This window comes from Chamaea fasciata, unplaced genomic scaffold (genome assembly GCF_029207755.1).
Source record: "Chamaea fasciata isolate MVZ Bird 193981 ecotype frontalis unplaced genomic scaffold, bChaFas1.0.hap1 SCAF_10, whole genome shotgun sequence".
NCBI classification, from domain to species: Eukaryota; Metazoa; Chordata; class Aves; order Passeriformes; family Sylviidae; genus Chamaea; species Chamaea fasciata.
Window position 1 is genome coordinate 26,551,078 of NW_027094095.1, and position 18,581 is coordinate 26,569,658.

Consider the following 18,581-nt stretch of genomic DNA (forward strand, 5'->3'; position numbering starts at 1 on the left):
AGGGTGGGGGGGGAGGGAAAGGAGAGAGAAACCGGCTTCGTGGGCTTCGTGTCCTTAGGAAACAGAAGTAGCGATTGTTTGCGCTTAAAAAAGGGGGAGCGCAAAGCCGCGGGCGGAGGCGGCGGCCGCGGACCGGCAAGTGCAGCTTTATTTCGCGAAGTTGGAAGAGGAGGCGAGCGGGGCTGTCAGTGCGGCTGCGAGCGCGGCCGGGCCGGGGCAGCGGCGGCACCAGCGCAGCCCCTGCCCCCGCCAGGAGCTCTCCCCGCGCCCCGCGGCCGCGGCGGGAAGGAGCGGCTGTCCCGGGGAGCGCCCGGCGGAGCGCGGACAGCGGCGGCGGGACCCCGGCGGAGGGACGGCGACGGAGACGGCTCCGGGCAGCGGCTCCTCCACGCCCTGAGCGCGGGCGGCGGTTCGCGGCAGCCCCCCCGCGCCGCCCGCCGCCCTCCTGGATGCTCCGGAGCGGCCGCCGCCGGGGGCGGCCGCCGGCCGGGATCGCGCCCGCCCGCTGCGCGGAGGCTGCGCGGGGCCGCGGGAGTGAAGCTGCTGCTGCTGCTGCTGCTGCTGCTGCTGCTGCTGCTGCGGGGAGCGAGAGCACCGAGGGAGCGAGCTGGGAGCCGGGACGGCCGCCGCCGCCGCGCCCGGCCCTCCGCGGGCGCGGCTCGTCCTTCCCCTCACTGCTGGGCCCGGACTAAGGCGACGGAGTGGGATGAAGGGAGTATCCCGAGCGGGAGTTGGATGCACACTGCTACAGGAGACCTTTCCTCGGAGCTGCTGCTGCTGCTAAGTTTCAGAAACCGACTGTGAACAGGGTGGGTTGTCTTCTTCTTCCAAGATCTCAGGTCTGAGTGAGTCTCCGGTGTACGTGTCTATATGTTACCTATAACATATACGATATATTGCATAGCTGTTAATCTATTTCCCCCCCGCAAAAGTGGCCAAAGTCTTTAATAAGAGTTACACTATATGTGGAAGCAAAGAAATCTTCCTTCAAGTGGAGCTGCAGTTTGGCTGAATAAATCACGTGTGAGTTAGGGGCGGGCTCTTGGCAAGGAGGTTTTTTACGAGTATTTACTACAAGGTCTTACTCCAGAAGATTAACCATCCCAATCCTTCTGTCAGTCTCCGATGCCATGCCTGGTTAAAAAAAAAAAAAAAAAAAAAAAAAAATCTCATCTTTTTTCCGATCGTCAGTCACCCTAAAGAATGGCCGAGCCTTCTGGGAACGAGCTGGCGTCCGCGGCTGCCAAGGGGGACCTAGTGCAACTTACTAATTTGTTGCAAAAGAATGTAAACGTCAATGCACAAAATGGATTTGGGAGGACTGCGCTGCAGGTTGGTATCCAGAGAGGGAGAAAATATTTCATCACTGGTACCTACGTGACCCGGGTTTCCAAAAAAGACAACGTTTTAAGCAGGCTGGTGGATGAAATTCGAGTGGTTTTTCAAACTCGTTGGATGCCATATTATGAGTTTAGTGGCTCCAACTCCCTAAAATGACGTACTTGAAATAAAACTGGTCAAAACCATTCTTTCAATCGGGGATCACCCTCAATGTCAAACGGGCTACGAGTTTGCTAATATTTTGTAACTTCGTGGGGAGGAGGCAAGGAATGAGAGAGCTGAGATGAAAAGAAATCAGCTTAGGTGAGCAAGATTTCATAGCAGGTCTGTAAACACAAATGTTCTGTTCTCTGAAGCTTAGGGGTTTTATCTTTTTTTCTTCCTTTTTTTTCTTTTTTTTTTTTCTTTTTTTTTCTTTTTTTTCTTTCTTTTTTTTTTTTTTTTCTTCTTTTTCTCAATGTGTTTTAAAACGTGGTTCGTCTGGGTTCTGGGGTCTGCTGTGGATGGTACTTTTCCTTTATACTCTGTTTGTGGGAATGACCTTTCTCATTGGGAAGCATGCTGCTCAGGACCGAGTACCTCCGATGTACATTAAGAGCTAGCCTTGCGGCCAGGGTTCCAGCTGAATCACTTGCTTTTTCATTCCTGTTTAAGACTTTAAAATTTGCTTTTTTCAGATCGGCTAGCAGGGCACTGCTTCCAGTTATTTCCTTTCTGATCGTATAGGGTGCTGTGTCCTAATTTTTAACCGTGCAGTTGTGCAGGCAGGAGTTGGAACTCGTCCAGCTGCTAACTATTGGAACTGATGGAAGATTTTGCTTTTAGTATTATCAGATAATGATGGCAAAAAGGCTGGAATACTTATCAAATAGTGAAAGATGTCATTTATAAATCCAGAGGGAAAATAAGTATGGTTATTTGTACTTAAGTTATAAGTAATGCAATGTGGAAGTAATGCAATGTGGAGCTATAGGTCTTTTTCATTTCACACATAAGTAAAATTGGTTTTTAACCCCTCTTCCCCCAAAACCATGGTAATAATTTCTGAAAGTGGATTTTTAAACAGCATAGAACCTGTGAATGTACTCGAGATATTTACAGCTTTTTGGCTTAACATCAAAATGTTAAGAGCTGGAAAATAAGCACCTCTTGCTGATAATGCAGGAATGATTCTTTTTTGATAATTTCGCTGAAGCTGGAAATCTGTGATCTCCTCGTTGTGCTGTAAACACCTAAATAGGGCATCGCATGGCAGTGCAGGCACTTGCAGCAACTTTTAAGAGAGTGAAAGGGTTTAAATTAAAAACTTAGACATGCTAAATTCTTTAAGAAAGCAGGAAACATTTAGGTAGTTGATTTATCCTCAGGACAAGGGCTGAAAACCGATTTGTCCTACAGGAATGCTGGATAATTTTTTCTAAAAGCAGCTAGCTGTCCATATCCTGAATTAAGATATATTTTACACAATTACATAGTATCCAGCTATATTAAACATGCATCCGTGCCTAACGATACTTCTTAGGGGTGCCTAATAACAACTGTGCTAATGAACCACAACAAAAGTCAAAACAGGAGAATCTGTCGACTTATTTTCAATATGTATCATCCTGAAATGTGCTGTGGGTGCCTGGCCACGCTCGAAAGACTTCTCTGTCAGTGCACTCTGCACTGTGAGATAATCTCTCTGTAATCTGTCTTTCAATTACAACGGAGAGAATGCTCCTATATTAATGTCAATGAATTTATATTTTCCCTCTGCATTTATGTTTAATTAAACAACTACTCGGCTTGTCTTGCTCTGTCCTTTTTATTTCTGGTGAAGTGTACCTATGCAGGCCTCAAATACATCTCTTGCCCTTATGCTCTCTTCGTCAGACTTACTCAATTAATGCTTTTCTCCTTCTTCGCCTCCCTCCCCCTGAACATAACTTTTAAAAATATAGAGGATATTTGCTGTTCAGCTGTAGCCCACGGCCAAAACTCACCACTTTTTACAGGATTTTCTCCCCCTCGCATCTTTAACTGGTGCCTTCAGTCCCCTGGCCTGAACACCGAAAACTCCCACTTAACCCAAATATATGTTTTGAATTCACAAATAATACAGCCTGGGCTCTCAAAAAGAGATCAAAATGTCCGATTTTTACTAAACAAAGAGAGATCACAATGATGTTTTCTTTTACATCACTTCCATCTCTGGTCAGAAGTGAAAGAAGTGGCTGGAAGTCGGGAGCTGGAAGCCTTAGGGCACACAGAGATCTCTCCCTGAATCCCAGCCTGTCTTATCTGCACTTTTGCTCCTGCCTGTGGTTATAACGTGCTAGGCTGCTTTACACTTCAAACGCTGTACATGAATGTATTTCTTATAGCTCGCTTTTCTTTAAAAACTTAGTAAATCTTTTTCGTCAGGAGAGATTTTCAGAAAACCCCTGTAGAAATTGTACCTTGTGCTGAATCTATTGCACTGTAATGCTCATTCATGCTGATTTTTTTTTTAACCAAGATTTTCAAATCAATGTGTGAATCTCTCTCTAAGGAAATAGAAAAGAGTTGGGTGTTTTTTGAATTTTATACTTACAGAGAGACTAGTTACAAGGACAGGAAAATACTGCCTGTAGGCTAGAGATTACACATTATACATTACAGTGTTCATTTTTGGAAAGTGTGCAAACAAAAAATGAGGAATTACAAGGAAATCGGTGCAAGCGGTTAAGTTACAAATAAGAGAGATTTGTGTTCTAATTATGATAGGTTTATGGTGCAATTGAGAAAATTGAAAGAAGCTTTCTTTTTTTTTTTTCTTCTTTTTTTTTTTTTTTTTCCCTGTGAGAAACAGTCAGAAAATCCAATTATTGTTGTTGTTGTTGTATTTTTTAGGGATGTTTTAACGACAGAACATAGCCTCAGTTTACTTATAGAGAGATTATGAAAGTATAATATAATACACTGATTTTAGAAGAGAACTTCTGTCACTTTGAAACATTCCTTTTGACTTTTCCTTTTTGGGTCACCTAAAGAAACACAAATATTGGGGAGAAGAATTTCTTTTAGCATTTATGTTTCCCAACAGATAGAGCTATGGTACAGTCCAAATATTTGTTTTATGATAATGCACAGACAGTGTAAACACCTGAAAGCTTGTAAAAACACATTCTACATTCGCTGTTGCTGAGGTAAAATATCTGTTCCTCAGAGACCCTATATTAGCTGTTTAACAAGATTAAATAGTAATGCAGAGGTGTCCCAATACTTAGGCAAATAAAACTGAACTATACTTAATTTTTATATGTTAAGAAACTGAGATGACCCTCGTTAGGAAAAAAAAAAAATGTTATATCCCATTCTATGCTATTTCAGGCATTAATCTCTCCGAGGCAGAAAGCTATGACCACCGAAGTGATAACATCTTTTACAATTTCACCGAGTTCAGTAACAAATGCATTAAAAACTAGATGTTCTGGTGTGTCATTAGTTTTATAGCGAGTCTCCTCTGTCTGCTTTAAATGAGAATTGGACTCTGACGAAAGCCAGGGATGAGAAGTGAGGACGGGAGGCAGGGCTGGAGCAAACCCCCACCCGCGGCATCCACTTCTCCTCTCTCCTTCGTAGGTGATGAAACTCGGGAACCCCGAAATCGCCCGGCGGCTGCTCAGTAACGGGGCGAACCCCAACCTGAAAGACAGTACCGGCTTCGCTGTCATCCACGACGTAGCCAGGGAGGGGTTTCTGGACACTTTGCAGACTCTGCTGGAATTCAAAGCCGATGTTAACATTGAGGACAACGACGGCAACCTGCCCTTGCACTTGGCGGCCCAGGAGGGGCACGTGCGGGTGGTGGAGCTGCTGCTGGCGCGCTCCGAGTGCAAGGTGGGCCACCAGAACAAGCGGGGGGCCACCGCCTACGACCTGGCCAGGCTCTACCGGAGGGCAGCCGTGGTGGAGCTCCTGGAGGCCAGCAGCTCCTTCTCCCCCAGCATGGACTGAACCCCGCTAGGACGAGGTCTCTTTTGGACGTGAGGGCGTGCAGACTTCTTGGGGTGTTTCCCTCCTTTTTACCAATATTTGTTGCCACGTTACATTTTTTTTTTTCCTTCTCCTGAACAGCTGGTAGTGTAAGTCTCAAGAAATTCCAGAGGTGGGTTTTTAGATAACAGAAACATTTTAAATCCATGCTCCCAGCAGTTTCCTATACCTTTCACTTTACACAGTACTCCCAGGCTCATCCGTGTGTATGTTGGTTGCTCATATCTAGTTTTCCAGTATCAACTTTTACAATTTATTTTAGGTCATTCGTATCAAGTCATTAATACAAGAGCTACTATTCACATGCTTAATATTGCTGGACTTTTAAAGAAAAGGAAATAGTTTACTGTGATTTCTCCCACCTCTGTACGCAGCCCTCCCTTCTCCTCACTCCCCCCACCCCTCTCGGTCAGGCTCAAGAGTCTGAGGTCCTGTTTTAGATAAAAACATCCTTTAAATAAAGGGTCACCTGCAGCCCCTGCACAGGCAGAGCTGGAAGTCAAAGGCTGCATGGCCTGAGGACAGTGGATGGCATTTAGATGCTTTAGGCAGTAACTGTATTTTGTCACTAACAAGAGCTTGTAGAACTAGGTCACTTACTTTCTAAATGTAGATGACACTTTTCCTCTTTGTGTATTTAAACTTTCACCAATCTGGTTTTGAATTTAGTTACCAGAAACAGTATAAGGGGTGTTTCTTCGATTGCCAGAGGTTTTAAACAGCTCAGTTTAGTAGTTCGTGTTTACTGTGCACTGCCGAAGATGTTTTGTCTAGTTTCAAAACAAGCAGCAGAGAACCATTGTGAAAAGCAAGAGGACATGAAAGCTGCAATACAAGACTTCTGGTCGCTTCATCTGCTGATTGCAGTTTAGATGTTCTCCTAGTAATATTTGCTTTCCACCAACTATTCTGTTTTGTCTGGAAATAAACCATTTTAATGACAGCATCTCACGAAAGGAGAATATTTGAATACAGTGACATTTAGGAAGCAGCACTTTCGATATTTGTGAAGTTAAGTTATTGCTTGCACCTAAAACACAATTTAACCATTGGAAATTTTCTATTGCAACACAGTTGAGCGTATTCACCAGACTGAAACTCATTTGCCTCTCCAGCCTCAACAGGAGCTAACGATGCTCAGCACCGTGTCGGGAAAATCTATTATGAAACTTTTAACATTTGTACAGGATCTACTTGTTGGGCAGATGGGCAGTTCAAAGTGCTTAATTTTGAATAATCTAAATTTCAATCGTGCAAAATAGAAGGGTTTAAATCAAAGTAAAATGGATACTACTTCAAATAGCACTTAAAAAAGGAGAGGGAATACAGTAGTTTAGTTTTTAACTTTTTTTTTAATTAGCCCCACAAAATCAGTTACTACATTTTCTGAGTTAAAAATAATTTGCTGAAACTGTCTGTCACATTTACTATAAGCTCTGTCACACTGCTGTGTTCTGATTAAAAACCTCTGTGAAACATGAAAATTTGTGTGCATGATCATTATTTGGAGCAGCACAGCACATAGGAAGCATTATTGGGGAAATAACCCCCAAAATTCCGGGTAAAAAGAGTACTAAACCACCTAAAATATTAAACCGAGCAACGTAATCCACAGGTCCCCGAGGTAAAGTGACCCAAATCACAGTGTTGCTCTCCATCTTCTTTTCCTCATTTCCTGGAGGACGCTCCAAGCCTTTTCCTTCTCCATTCCTCTCACAAAGAGGAATTACGTGCTACACCAGAAGGTAATATCCAGCTTTCTCACGTTTGTTTGTTTGGCTTTGTTGTTGTTGTTTTGGTTTTGGGGTTTTTTTTTGGAGGGTTTTTTTGGTTGGTTTTTTTCACCTGTGCCACTAAAAACCCTCATTCCAAGCCCGTTTGGAACTTCATCACCATTTAATTTATGCTAAGGCGAAGTTTAAGCAGTGGCTTAATAGCACTTAACAGGACTTCTCTTCCAAGAAAAATGCCCCGCCTAGTCAGAAATAGCGGCTTTTATTGCGTGCCAGGAGTTCAGGGTTAAAGCCAGGACGAATCACCCCCCGGCCATGCCCAAAGCCTCGGCGGCTGAGTCACGGGCGATAGTCAGGTTTAAAGGTGCGTTTTATCTGATTTCACTGCTGCGCTTTCTCTGTGAGCCCTTCAATCTATCGGAAACAAGATGATCAACTGAAATTCCTAGTTAGATACTTGGAAAGCAAAAATCGCTCTCTATTATCCCAGGAAGTTAATAGTTAGTGCAAAGACCCTCTGGGAGACCAAAGAAATCAGTCAGCTGGTGGGTTACACGCACCTTACAGGTTTTGTCAGTGACAAAAGGTGCCTGGCTGCTGGGGAATGGCTTTCCTCCAGAAGTCTTTATATTTACTGAGCGTGGAGAAAATAATATAAAGCAAGCCTCATTAATAGAGAATCTTGACATCTGAAAAGGATTGTAATATCGCATGTGGTGTCAGAAATTGCTTTGGCGCTTTCCCCCCAGTATTCTGGCAACATCAAAAAGTTCAGTTTCAAAAATTCGCATGTTCCTGAAAATTTCGACAACCATATTTACCCAGAGATGCAAAACTGCAGCGTGTGAGATGGGACTAAAGATTTTTGAGAACTTTTATTGAGACATAAACCAACTGCCAAGTAAGTCTCCAGGCAGGAGCAGAGATCGCCCTGCAGCAGCCCAGGAATCGGCAGCAAACAGTGCAGTATCGAGATGAGAGGTAAAAATAGAAACAAATACAGCAAGCGCAGAAAAAATGTGAAGAAATAGAGCATAAAATGTAGCTGTACCAGGATTCACAGTGACCAGGCTGTGTGAGGACACAACTGTGGGGCAACAGCCCTCTCCCCTATTTCAGTTACACGGATGAGCAAAGCTGTTACACTTGACCTTTGTTTCTAAATTATCCTCGGAGCAACGGCGGGGGCTGCTGAACTCCTTTTGGAAATGGGCAGATCCCAAAGGGGATCCTACAGGGAACGAAGAGAGTTTCATCTGCGGCAGCAGCACCGTGAAAGGGTGAAATACCCGACCTGTGGGTGCTGGGCAGAGAGGGGCAGAGGTGCAGGGCTAACCCTGGCACTGCCCTGCCCTTAGCTGGGGGAGAGTGAATGAGAAGGTATTTGAAGGTGAATTCTCCAGTGCAATAAGCCACCGCTTATTTAAGTACAGGAAAATACTTTCTTTCCAGCTTTCAGTGTGGGGAGAGGAATGGACTCAATGGTTTATTCCATGGTGGGGTAAAATGTTAGCTCCCTAGGAAATGTCTTGCATTGTCCACATGAAGAAAGAGTTAACACAGTAGAAAATCATCACTTTTCATCTTCTAAAATAAAGAAAAGGGTTTCTTCCACACATGTACCTGGGAATCCACTGGGCAGCCAGAAGCAGCCAGACATTATTATCTCCCGACTAAAGAGCTGAAATTCCCTCGAAAAAGCGAGGGGAGGAAAGCTTTTGCATTTAGCTGTGGGGACTGTTATCCTGTGCATGGCGGGCGGGGGGGGGGGGGGGGGGGGGGGTGGAGAAGGGGGAAAAAAAAAAAAAAAAAAGGGAGAAAGAAGGACAGCGAGAGAAAGAAAGATTTCTCACCGGCTCTCAGCACAGCCTGCCCCACCACACAGGCACTCAAAATGTCGGTGCTCCCGGAGGGCTCTGCCGGGGTCCCCGGGGAGGAGGGAGGGTCGCGCCGGCCGAGGTGCGGGCAGGTCGGGCGGCCCCCGGGGAGCGCCGGGGCGCGGGGCCGCGGGGCGGGGGGGCCGCGCCCGGCTCCGAAACCGTTACTTTGGCTCCTGCGGCTCCGCTCCCCTTGCTCTTCCTGTCCAAATAATTTTAAATTTACGCGCCTTAAATAACAGTCTGATTTTATTTATTTAGTTTCCTCCGCGGGCTCCGCCGCCGCTTCGCTGCGTCCCGGCCCCCGCCGACAGGCCCGGGGCGGCCGCCGGCCGGGCAGCGCTGCGCGGCCCCGGGGCTCGGACACCCCGGCCGCCCCCGCCGCCTCTCTCCCGCCGCCGCAACTTGCACTGCGCCCCCTTTTTTTCTTCCTTTTTTTTTTTTTTTCTACAGTCTCCTTCTTTTTTTTTTTTTTTTCCTTTTCTCTTTTTCCCTCTCTTTCTTCCCTCTCCCCGCAACCGAGACTGGAGTCTCCTCAGCGAAACTCCGGTGCTTTCGCAGCCGCAGTGAGTACAGAGAAGGGACCCACGTCTTGCCGGGGGGATGTTTCTAACACATCTTTGTGGCCGCTGCCGGGCGGCGGCGGCGGGGCTCCCGCTGCTGCGCCGGGCTCTCCTCCCCCAGCCCCGCGTCCAGGGATGCAGAAGCATCTTCTCCCACCGCAGCACACATATAGAAGGCAAAACCAAGTAGGTTTGTCGTCAGGTTTCCTTAAAAAAATGGGTAGCAAGGTGTATCTCCCAGCCGGAGCTTTTCATGACCTTGTGTTACATTTTAAAATCAGACAGGCGAGACGGGGGGAGGAAAAATCCACGCTTCTTGGCTTCTGTGTCACAGAGGGGAGAAAATTATCTTCGGCTGCAAAGTACATGACACATTTCTGAGAGCCAGATGTGCCAAGCCTGGCTTTGACGCCCTAATTTACAGAGCTCCACTCGGAAAAAAAAATAATTCACTTCTGCCATGGCTCTGAGTGGTAAAATGGCTTCTGCGTTTTGAAAAAGCACGAAGTACAAATCACCAGGGGCATTTTACAGTGTCAAAGGTTCCTGCTTGTCATTTTGTACTTTTTCCCTGTTTGATTTACCTTTCAGCACAGTATCAGTTGTAATTGTGCGAAGTTCAGCTTAAGGATCTACGAGAAAGAGAACTCTCCTATGTTGGATACTTCAGAATAACCTTGACCTTTGATTAGTGCTTATCCTACAAGATAAGTCATGCAGGGAAAGCAGGGAATTGGGCAAGGCACCTGCAAAAGCACAAATGAAATCGCTCTATTTTTAAACTAGTGTTAAAATGGCTTCTGAATCTGACAAAACAAGGGGCACTCAGGGGCTAAAAGACAAAATCTAGAGCTCGGTGGCAAATGTCAGTTTAACACACACAGGACCCCGAGCCAATTTCCTCATCCCCAGATAGATTTTGTGCCGTTGGTGCAACCAGACTCAAACTGCCAGAAAGGGTAAATTCCCTCTGAAAGAAACTGAATCAGCCAAAAGTATAATCAGCTTTTCAGGGAAGTACAAATCCACTGAACCATGTTTCCAGTTGCATTTCTTTGTTCCTCTGTAACTGTTTTCTGATATTTGTAGCAGTCATTATAAGGGCCACTAGCATTTATGAAGCCTTTAAATTCAAGAAGCCTAATTCTGGGTAGGAAGCTTGAAACATTTTCTTCACAAGGCAGCCACTAAAAGGTTAAAGTCGATTCACAGCTCCTGCGAAAGTTTTCCTTCAGCAGATAGTGCCTATCAAGATGGTCTTTCTTTCTCCTGTTACACCCTGAGAGCAGGAAATGGGGCAGCATTTATATTGCAACACAGCCCTCTTCACTCCTCAATATTAAGATTATTACCAGCACAATGATATTTTAATGAACACTTTTATACACGGAGCTAATGAACATCTAAAGGAAAAGATACACAGCACTAACCACAATAAAATGCGATGCCTTGTAGGAACACTGAGTATTCAAAAGCTTTTCAGGGTTTGACCTTAATGAAACACATGAGCAATCCTGGGTACAGATCACATTTATATGCGGAGTATATTGCAGGCCGGAATGAGGGCTTCTGCTAAAGTTAATTGTAATTTTCTGGTGAGGGAGGATCGCATGTTCAGGCCCGAAGTTATTAACATCTATTCTGATGGAAATAGGGACATTGGGATACACTTTGTCAAACCAAAAAGAGTGCTTTCTGCTTCAGATATGTTACCCTAGAGGTGACGTACCACCATTTGAAAATCTGCACTTCCAAATCAGGCATGCCAGGATGGGACTGAATTGATCAGTCAGGAACTTTTGCTTGCATCTAGTAATGCTGGAGAACAGGCAGAGGAGATTTTCAGTCCACACTAGCTGGAATATACACAGGCCTGGAAACCAAGTTAATTGTAAATGCTTCCTACAGAATGGACTTTTTAAAATTTTCTGAAAGGAGAAGTACACTCTGCTAGAAAAAAGCAATTTTTTCTCTGTACATGACATAGTCCTTGAGGGTGTGACTGTAGGTACACAAACAAAGCTGTATTTAATGTCTCTAAGAGAATTTTATAGAGAACATCTGTTAAAGAGAGAAGTGTATTTGTTTAATGAGCACTGTAACATTTAGTAATATCACCTCCTTGCACCAACATGTATGCTTTAAAATAGTGTGATGTCTGTGGATTTTTCAGATGTAATTTGTTTTAACTCCTGTAAAATAAGGGCTGTAGACAAAGAGCTGTGCTACACTTTACCTGATACAATCCGGCACTGTATAGATGTATTGCAGAGAACAACAATCTCCTTCCTGTAGGAGCATTGTAATTTATGGAAACATACTGTTTTGTGTAAAGAAGATAGTAGATAATTAACAGTATTCATTTAATCTAATTATAGGCCTCTGAGGCAAAAAGCTGACACTTTTCATTGTGGTATATTCAGGGAAGTTAATTGAAACAACATTGCAGCCACAAGGCATAACATGCCCATGGTATATTTGACACTAATTCTTTTCTCAAAAACGGGACGAATCTGATGCTCGCTAGAGATAAGAATTGCTGTTACTCACTCAAGTAAGAAAAGTCTGGGGAACCTCATTATGCAATGCTGCAGTGCACTGCAATATCTCTGCAATTCCAGAGCTAACCACAGACAACTTAATTTGCCAAATTGTGAGACGATTTTGTAATGTACACAACTATCTACTACAAATCAAGAAAAGATTGAACACATTTTTAGCTGGGACGTAGGTCAGAATTTGAACAGAGATCTGCCTCAAGAAGCAATAGGTCAATGTACCAACTTTAAGCTCTGTTTAACCTTTAGGAGGAACCAAGCAGTAAAAGTAACCTTATCCCTAGGAGTTGTTATTTGAAGTGTAGTTTGTGGATTTAAGCTATTAGCATGACAAACAGATAAACAGACAGCAAATCAACATTTGCAGATCCCAAGTATATATTAAAAAAAATTATGTTAGACCATGTGCAGAGTAATTTTTCCTATCACCTGATACACACCACCAACTCAATCTTCTGACAGCAGTGCTGCTTTCATTCTCAAAAGGAAAGTAAAGCTCAGTTCTGCAAAGCTTGCCTTCAGCTTGCAAAAAATGTGACAGACCAAACACGCAGTTTGTGGGGAAGCATTTGCCATTCATATTAAAAAACCTGGAATTTCTTTAACATAAATGGCAAACGCTTGCAAGCTGAATCACCATGGTAGGGGCAAATGTCAATGTTTCCTCCTGTTTTGTCACTGGAGCAGTAGAACTGGTGTCTCTGCAGCTCCAGCAGTACCACGGGGCATGACACCTCCCCCTCCCCTCCCTGGCTGCTGCACAGTGACCTCAACCTCTGCTTTGCCTGTGGGCAGCACCCAGCCCTTTCCCACCCTCTGCTCCTGTATCTCCAGGCAGTGCTCCTGGCTGCTGGGAGGTAAAATTGCCAAGGCAGTGCTGCTGACCCCTGTGATGAATTAAACACAATATAATGGGGATGGAGCAAGCCCTCTTAGAGGACAAACACCGACTGTGAAAGGCCATCAAGCTGCATGTGAGGCCTTGCTTTGCTCTGCCAGTGAGAGACACTGCTGGCAGCCCTACCCATCATTTCAAAATTCCTTGTAGCATTTTCAAATGTGTTTTGCAGAGATACTTTTTACTGTGGTTAAAAAAAGCTGTATATTTTACTTCAGACACTTGAATGTTTGTTAACAAAATCAGAGAGAGGAAGCCTGAAAAATAAACAGATAATGACATGCGGTCACCTTAACTCCAGGGCTCTGGCTCAAGAGATCCAGAATATGCGATAAAGATCTCTAACAAGAAAAGAAAATGTGGCTATAGATGTTAGTCATACCTGATTCCTGTTCCTATACCATTACAGATAAATCACAATTTGCATCTATGTCTGACTCAGAAGATTAGCCTATTCTCAGAGTTCAGTCTGTACTCACACCCCTTCTTTCCCTTGATGCTCCTTCTTCTGCCTGGCTCCTGCCTTCTCTTTCTCCTCTGTGCTGTTTTAAGGTAACTCCCAGCTCCTTCTCTTCTACATTGTTTATCCATCTTTCCATTCCCTGGCTCCTGCCCTCTTAGACACTTCATACTCTATTCTCAACTCCTAGTTTCCCTTGCTTCAGCTGCACATCCACCCTCTTATTTTTTCTTAATTATTTCCTCTGGCATCTTATCTTTATCTCCATGATTCTTATTAATCTCCTAACCCAATATATCGTACCTTTTCCCATGGCATAGCAGGATCTCTTTATGTAAATATGTATAATCTTTTTATTCCCTAATCGTGCAGAACTGCTTCCACAACTGATTTCTGTCCACGATGTCCTAGGAGAATTATTTCTGGTCTCCAGTAGTTGTCTCCTTGGACTCTACTGTCTTCATCTCCTCCTTCCTCTCACTTTCTGCTCCCTGGTTGCAGGTCTCGTCCCAAACTCTCTCATACTTGTGACCCATCCTCCTTTTCTCGGCAGCAGCAGCAGAAGGGAGGTGGTGCACACAGGAAAGGCACCCAGATCTCCCAGGAAGGGAGAGACACCGGTGGTCCTCACTGCCGTGGGCACAGACTGTGCCCCCGAACACAGAGTGTGCTCAGTCAGCTTGGGCTGGCCTTTGGAAAATTCAGCAAAATTACTAAGGTGAATGATTCTTAACCAATTACTTGCAAACCGAGATTTTAAAGTTTTTTTTAATTTTTTTTTTAATTTTTTTGAGTCTTTTACCTTTTTTTACATTTGGATGCACATCTGTGAAACCACAGCAGTGGTGCTGCCAAATTCCAAGCTGCTGCTTGAAAGGTGCATGGATGAAAGTAGACCAGTGATGGTGTTGCATTTCAAATTCCTTCTGTAATGGGGATACCAACATTTCTGAATGAAGGAAGCAACCAGATTATTATTTTTTAATATGGGCAAAATATTTTTTTAACCTTGTTCTTGAAAATTACTACAGTGGTTTAGCTGGCAACTGCCAAAAATTAGACCTGAGGCAGATGCTTGGCTTGGAAAATACCAGCCCAAACAGTGACAAGCAACTGAAAACAAGATGCTGTTATGAAGTGCTGGACAAGGTTAAGCAGAGCAGTGGAAGACTTTTAGGTGACCTGCAATAATTTCTTAATAAAAACTACGTTGAAATAAGCAGAATTCAGCCAGATTTCACCTTTTTGGGTGAAGATATTTCCTCTGAAAATAAAAATGAAAAAAAGGAAAATAAATCCAGAGTGTTCTGATGTGAAGAGGGAGAGGGGCGTGTGCTCAATTGAGACTGGGAGCACTACAGTTGAGAGCTGGATCATTCTCTTTGGCAAGAAAACCAACTTGAAAGATCTACAAAAGTGCAGAAATAAATGATCCAAAATGTATTCTGTGAAGATGAAATTTTACAGAGACAGCAGAGTGAAGGGGGAAAGGAATTGCTTCTGGTGGGATAATGTTCCTAAATGTCCTCGGGTTCCTAAATGTCCTCATCAGTGCAGTTTACCATCACAATCCCCAAGGAAAGCATCATCTAACAGCCCCCAAAAGTGCTCCACATGTCCCATAGTTGATTGTTTCCCTTCTGTGAAGAGTGAGGCAGCTCAGGAGCTGCTCCCTGTGTTGAAAGCTCCGTTCCCCAGCAGCAGTGGTGGCTGTGGGAGCCGTGGCAGCGAGGGCAGCTGAGGTGTGACCTGTTCCAGCCCTGGGCCTGACACCTTCCCCTGCCTCCCTGCCAGAGACTTCCAGAGCAGGTTCACAGCAAGAGTTACAGCAATTACCACCGAGTGCTGTTTGGCACCAAAAACTGTCATCCCATTCCTCTGCTAGGGATGGAAGTCAGAGTCACAGAGGCCCTTTCTAATGTACAATGAACTGCCTGTAAATTTACAAGTACAATTGTTTTCTGTCTATAAAATTAATACTTTTAAATACTTTTAGCAGATTTAGTGGGTTCTCTGTCACTTGACTGTACCATTACCTAAAAGGTATGTTCTTGCTTGAAAATAAATTAATTCAGGAAGTCCTAAGGCCTTTGTTTTGCAGGAAGTCAGAGGAGGTGAAAATGTTGGTCCCTGTGGCCATCTCATCTCTATCGGTCTGTTTGTCCAGGATTTTAACAGCAAAACTACACCAATGCTCTAAACTTTCTCTGCAGTTAAAACATTCTGAAAAATCTTGCACAGCCTGTGTTTGAAAATTTTTCATTGCATTTAGGCAAAAATGCTTTTTGTTAATGGTCATGATTATCCAAATTGTGGTCAAAATGGTGATCTGGGATAACACTGGAGATCAGTATGAAATTAAAACTACTCTAATTAAAAAAATAAATGTGTTCTCATAAACAGAAAGTTGAAAATTTTTACTAGGCGGTGTTGTTTGGCATACAAATTCTTTTGCCTTTCTTAAATATGCCTGTGTTTGTTATGTTTAGATTTCTTTTTGGGTTTAATACTAGGCCTGGTATGGCAGTGTGCAATTCTGGGATCACTGCAACACTTGCACAAAATCTACCTGACTCTCACAGGTATCTTATGCTCAGCGCATTCTTCCTTCTGATACAGTTTCCCTTTTCCTTAAAAAAAAAACTAAAAACAAACAACGGCAAAAAGGCAGGAAAAATTGACATTTAAGGATAGCAGAAAACTTGGCCTAACAACATGATCTAATGAACCACAAGGCAGCTTTCAAAGAGAAAAAGTAGCAGGAAGTTCTTTCATACCGGGTCTTAAAAATAGCCTGCACCAAGTCCTGGAATGCACACGGCAGTTATGTAATGATTTTTCAGTGACATGCATTAGGAAATATTCTCAGTACATGTTTTTCCTTCCTAACACCCAGTTTACTGCTCTGAAGTTTGGAAATTCTTCACATGGATGCTTCTAAGAAGTCTAAAATTATAATGTTCCTTTGAATAACCTATCAATTAGCCAGCCACATAATGACAACATCTAATAGTACAATTGAAGTATTTGAATTTAATATACCATTTTCATAATGGTACAATATGAAATACACAATGGAATCCAAGTTTTTTTCCCCCACAAGTTAGGCTTAATTTATTTCTGGCAATGTAACGATTTTGCACTGGATAAACTAAAAGAGAGAAATCATTTTGGGTACACATCATAAATATTGAGAACACCAGCTCCCTTGGAGCACAGAGAACTCTCCCAAACATTTCAAAAAAGGTTTATATATTATTGGGTACTTTCTATAAATGGAAAGACTGAGGGGAGGCAGAACAGCTCAATCTAGTTTCTACCATGCTGAGGAAACTAAATGGTAAATTATTTTGAAGAATGCCTTCCTCAGACTTTTCCTCAGAGATTTCCCACAGGTCTAGACTCTCGATCTTTGCAGTATAATTTGAGAAGGTAATAAAGGAGTTGGAAAACAGTTGAAATCTAACTTTTGGGTTTTCACAGTTGTATTGTTTTCTTGAATTACTCAATGTTCAGAACAATCTGCAACATCCTCTGCCTATAGCAAGAGTAGCACACAAGGAAGGCAGCATTACTTTCTTGTTTGCCCACAACCTTTTCTGCCTTTTCTGCCTTTTCTGTTAAAAACCACATGCCCTCCCACGGCCTCTAGCCTTCCATGGTCACCATGAACTTAACCACGAACATTTTTACTTTCAATTTGTACTTCAAACCCAGCAAAATTCCCTGATGGGAAAGCTGACACATCTCTCCCACCTGTGTCACACACAGTGCCAGTATTTCCTAGATTGCCACGTATCAGGATGTACCCAGAAGCACAATTACAGACATTTCTCACCACCCACTTATGCCAGTGATGGACAGTGATAGAAGTATTATGGCAAGTGAAATTTTGTCCAATTTTGGCACCTGCTCATAAGTTTTTTTCAGTTAATGTAGTGGAGATTAAATACCAGGAGATCCTAAATGGTCATTTATGACCATAGTAAAACAGTGAGAGTCTTTTTTTAAAGATGAGTAGAATTCTGAGTGTTCGGTCTGGCTTTCCTGATATATCTTTAAAATATTTTCAGAGCTAAAAATGCTTTTTGTAGAGCAATTGAAGCTCCACACTGTTCTTTCTGAGAACAGAGAAAAACCTGATCAAAGTACAATCAGATAAAACATCTGATTTATTTTCCCTCTTTATTGTCCTGGGGAGTGACAGAATTAAAATATCCACATTTGACACGTGAACAAGCTGTACCACATCCAAAATACTTCATTTTGGAAAGATATTAAAAAAAAAAAAACAACCCCGAGAACAAATCAGCATCTTGTAGGAAACCTGTTTGTTTGATAAAATATTAAGAAACATCTTAATTGGCAGTCTGAAATAAAAAGGGGCATATTGAATTCATGTCAAAAAATCATTTTAGAAGAAGAGGTAGGAAGTGAGCACCAGAGCTGAGATGACAAACATGATTTTATAAGATCAAAGTGTCTTTAAGGCCATAAAATGAAAGAAAAACTGGTTATTAACACATCCATTTGCTTCTAAATGCTGTTATACAAATATATTTCTGGGAATCCAGAGCCTAAAAAGTAATTTGTGAATAAGTCAATACCTATTTTTCTGCACTGATACATAGGCAAAGCTCGAGCTGTTTATGAGGGGAGCAACAGGGTTTCATGCATAGTATTCAGCAGTGCTCCCACTTACAGGAAGAGTCATCATCCAGCCTGATTAGTTTACAGGAACTGAAGTAAACAACATTCTGTGTTTTCTTACATATTTTATGACTATTTTCATACAAGCAAAAATCAGACTTTGTTCTTGTTATGGAAATTTTAGAGCAAATAGAGAATTACAGCCTCTTGTTTAATCTAACTCTTCTGCAAGCTTTGGTTCACTCAGTCACTTGTGAATATTTCTGAGTTTTATTTGATATATTAACTTATTTTTCTGTGAGATTTGCTGCCACTTAATGTGATATTCAAGGTCAACACTGCAAATGTGTTTGTAAATGAAAGTTTCTGGTTTGGCTGAATTTAAAACCTCAAGTGTTTTCTGTCCCCAAACAAACATGAGAGGCCTCATTTGCATATTCAGAAGGAAAAAAAAAATCCCCCAAATTCGTGCTACTCTTCT

The 18,581-nt window shown here is 43.0% G+C and overlaps 1 protein-coding gene across 1 annotated transcript; it reads left to right on the plus strand.

The window, feature by feature from the left end:
- The first annotated feature begins 11 nt into the window (after positions 1-11).
- Positions 12-6,839, plus strand: CDKN2C (cyclin dependent kinase inhibitor 2C). The gene is made up of 3 exons (XM_066192798.1): positions 12-809; positions 1,192-1,332; positions 4,948-6,839. The coding sequence occupies exons 2-3, from the start codon at positions 1,204-1,206 to the stop codon at positions 5,320-5,322; spliced, it is 504 nt and encodes a 167-aa protein (XP_066048895.1). The 5' UTR covers positions 12-809; positions 1,192-1,203; the 3' UTR covers positions 5,323-6,839.
- The last annotated feature ends 11,742 nt before the right edge of the window (positions 6,840-18,581 follow it).

Excerpts from the sequence above, each read along its gene's own strand:
- CDKN2C (XM_066192798.1), top strand. The coding sequence starts at position 1,204 with ATGGCCGAGCCTTCTGGGAACGAGCTGGCGTCCGCGGCTGCCAAGGGG. Across the intron at positions 1,333-4,947 it reads TTGGGAGGACTGCGCTGCAG|GTGATGAAACTCGGGAACCC; the intron begins GTTGGTATCCAG and ends TCTCCTTCGTAG.